This window comes from Nicotiana tomentosiformis, chromosome 10 (assembly GCF_000390325.3).
Source record: "Nicotiana tomentosiformis chromosome 10, ASM39032v3, whole genome shotgun sequence".
NCBI lineage: Eukaryota > Viridiplantae > Streptophyta > Magnoliopsida > Solanales > Solanaceae > Nicotiana > Nicotiana tomentosiformis.
The window spans coordinates 28,850,975-28,853,491 of NC_090821.1; the positions used below are offsets into that span (position 1 = coordinate 28,850,975).

General features: G+C 46.0%; 1 protein-coding gene across 1 annotated transcript; it reads left to right on the plus strand.

The window, feature by feature from the left end:
- The first annotated feature begins 489 nt into the window (after positions 1-489).
- On the plus strand, positions 490-1,854 carry LOC138899929 (uncharacterized). The gene has a single exon (XM_070186630.1). The coding sequence runs from the start codon at positions 490-492 to the stop codon at positions 1,852-1,854; it is 1,365 nt and encodes a 454-aa protein (XP_070042731.1).
- Positions 1,855-2,517: the final 663 nt, after the last annotated feature.

Genomic DNA, 2,517 nt, shown 5'->3' on the forward strand with positions numbered 1-2,517 from the left:
CTCAAAATACACCGCAACCTACCCCCGATTCGCAGAACTCAACCAGTGATCATCACTATACCCAAATCCCCGGTATCCACGAAAGTAACCCCATATATGTAGAAACCCTACCTCACCCCACTCAACAAATCCCATACACACCGAAATTCTCCGCGAAGGACCTGTCATCAAGAATATGGCAGAGGAACTTAAGAAGCTCACAAGCCGAATCCAGGGTGTCGAAGGGGGTAAAGGCATTGAGGGTTTGAATTATGAAGATCTGTGTATTCAGCCAGACGTAGAACTGCCGGAGGGTTACAAACCTCCTAAGTTCGAGATGTTTGACGGAACAGGTGACCCAAAGGTGCATCTAAGGACATACTGTGACAAGCTTATAGGAGTTCGAAAAGATAAAAGGATTCGCATGAAACTATTCATGAGAAGCCTCACTGGAGACGCCCTATCGTGGTACATCAGCCAAAATCAAAAGAAGTGGTTAGCTGGGTAAGCATGGCATCGGATTTCATGGATCAATTCGGGTTTAATACGGAGAAAGCGCCAGATGTCTTCTATATCCAGAATCTCAAGAAGAAGCCAACAGAGACTTTCCGCGAGTATGCTACTCAATGGAGATCGAAAGCTGCGAAAGTAAGGCCGGCATTGGAAGAAGAGCAGATGAACAAGTTCTTCGTCCGGGCCCAGGATCCACAATACTACAAAAGGTTAATGGTTACCGAGAATCACAAATTCTCCGACATCATCAAATTGGGGGAAAGGATTGAAGAAGGGATCAAGAGCGGAATGTTAACTAATTTTGAGGCATTACAGGCTACAATCAAAGCATTGCAGTCAGGGGGTATATCCAAGAAGAATGAAGTAGGGGCCGTGATGGTAGCCCAAGGTACAAAATCTCCTCTTACATACCAAACAACTTCACCCACATATCATCCTTCACCTCCTAGATATCCACAACCCGCCACTACCTACCACACTTATAACACCCAGCCAGCATATTATCACTCACCGCCAGCCCGCCAAAACTATCAGAAACCCATACCAAATTTTGACCGCAGGCCACCCAGACAATACACCCCTATTGCTGAACCCATCGATCAATTATATGAGAGACTGAAAGCTGCTGGATATGTCACCTCTATTCCCGCTGTTGCCATGGAAAACTCCTCTCAATGGGTCAATCTAAACAACACATGTGCCTACCACTCTGGCATGAAAGGTCATACCATTGATGAATGTCGCACCCTGAAAGACACGATCCAGACACTAATCGATACCAAGGTTATACAAGCAAAGGAGGCTGCACCTAACGTCCGTAACAATCCCCTCCCGGATCATAGGGGCGAGGGAGTAAATGTGATAGAGACTGATGAAGAATGGGACCCAGAAGGGTCGATTGGGCTTATTCAAGAAGGGGATGACCCAAAGAAACCTGCGGTCACTCTTACTCCTATTGTGGTACAGATACAACCACCAGTTGAAGTTGAAGTAGCCGGACCAACCCCGTTCGAGGTGGAAACAACACCTGCACCATTCGAAATAGAACTAACCACACCCTTTACTGTGATGGTAGCATCCACACCACCCTTTAAATCCAATGTCGTACCCTTGGACTATGTTGCAGAAGCCAAGAGGAAAGGAAAAGCGAAAAATGGAAGAATCTGGTGCAGCACAAGGAATGACCAGGACCCTGAGAATTTGGGAGGAACGAGTAGAGAAGTTTCTTCCAAGCAGCCCATCATCGAAACTGGCCCGAATGATCTTTGGAGAAACATGCAAGCGAGAGAATATTCTGTGGTAGACCATCTAAACAAAACTCCTGCTCAGATATCCATCCTATCATTAAGGCAAAATTCTTAGGCACATCAGAATGACTTAATGAAGGTATTGAATGAAGCTTACGTACCTAACCATATCACCAGTGGGGAGATGGCTAACATGGTAGGGCAAGTACTGGAGAGCCACAAGATCTCCTTTCATGAAGACGAACTGCCACCAGAGGGATTAAGCCACAACAGGGTGTTGCACATCACGGTACAATGCGAGGATAAATTCATTGCAAGGGTTTTGATAGATGGAGGGTCCAGTCTCAACATCTGTCCGCTGACTACTCTGAAAAGGTTGGGTAAAGGTTTGCATGAAATACGAGCAGGGACTATGAATGTGAAGGCGTTCGATGGGTCTCAAAGGGCCACAATTGGGGAAACCAATCTATGCTTCCAAATGGGCCTGACTTAGTTTGATGTTGAATTTCATGTGCTAGATATATCCGCCTCATACAATCTGTTGTTGGGACGACCTTGGATACATGCCGCCGGGGCCGTGGCTTCTACTTTGCACCAGGCTATAAAGTTTGAATGGAATCATCAGGAGGTCATCATTCATGGAGACTGGAATAATCCCATTTATACCAACCAAACTGTTCCGGTCGTGGAAAATAGAAGGAAGTTAGGTGGGGAAACTTATCATCGCATCGAGCGCGTCAATGCAATTGAGAAGGACAAGTGGTGGAGCAGCAAAATA

Excerpts from the sequence above, each read along its gene's own strand:
- LOC138899929 (XM_070186630.1), top strand. The coding sequence starts at position 490 with ATGGCATCGGATTTCATGGATCAATTCGGGTTTAATACGGAGAAAGCG.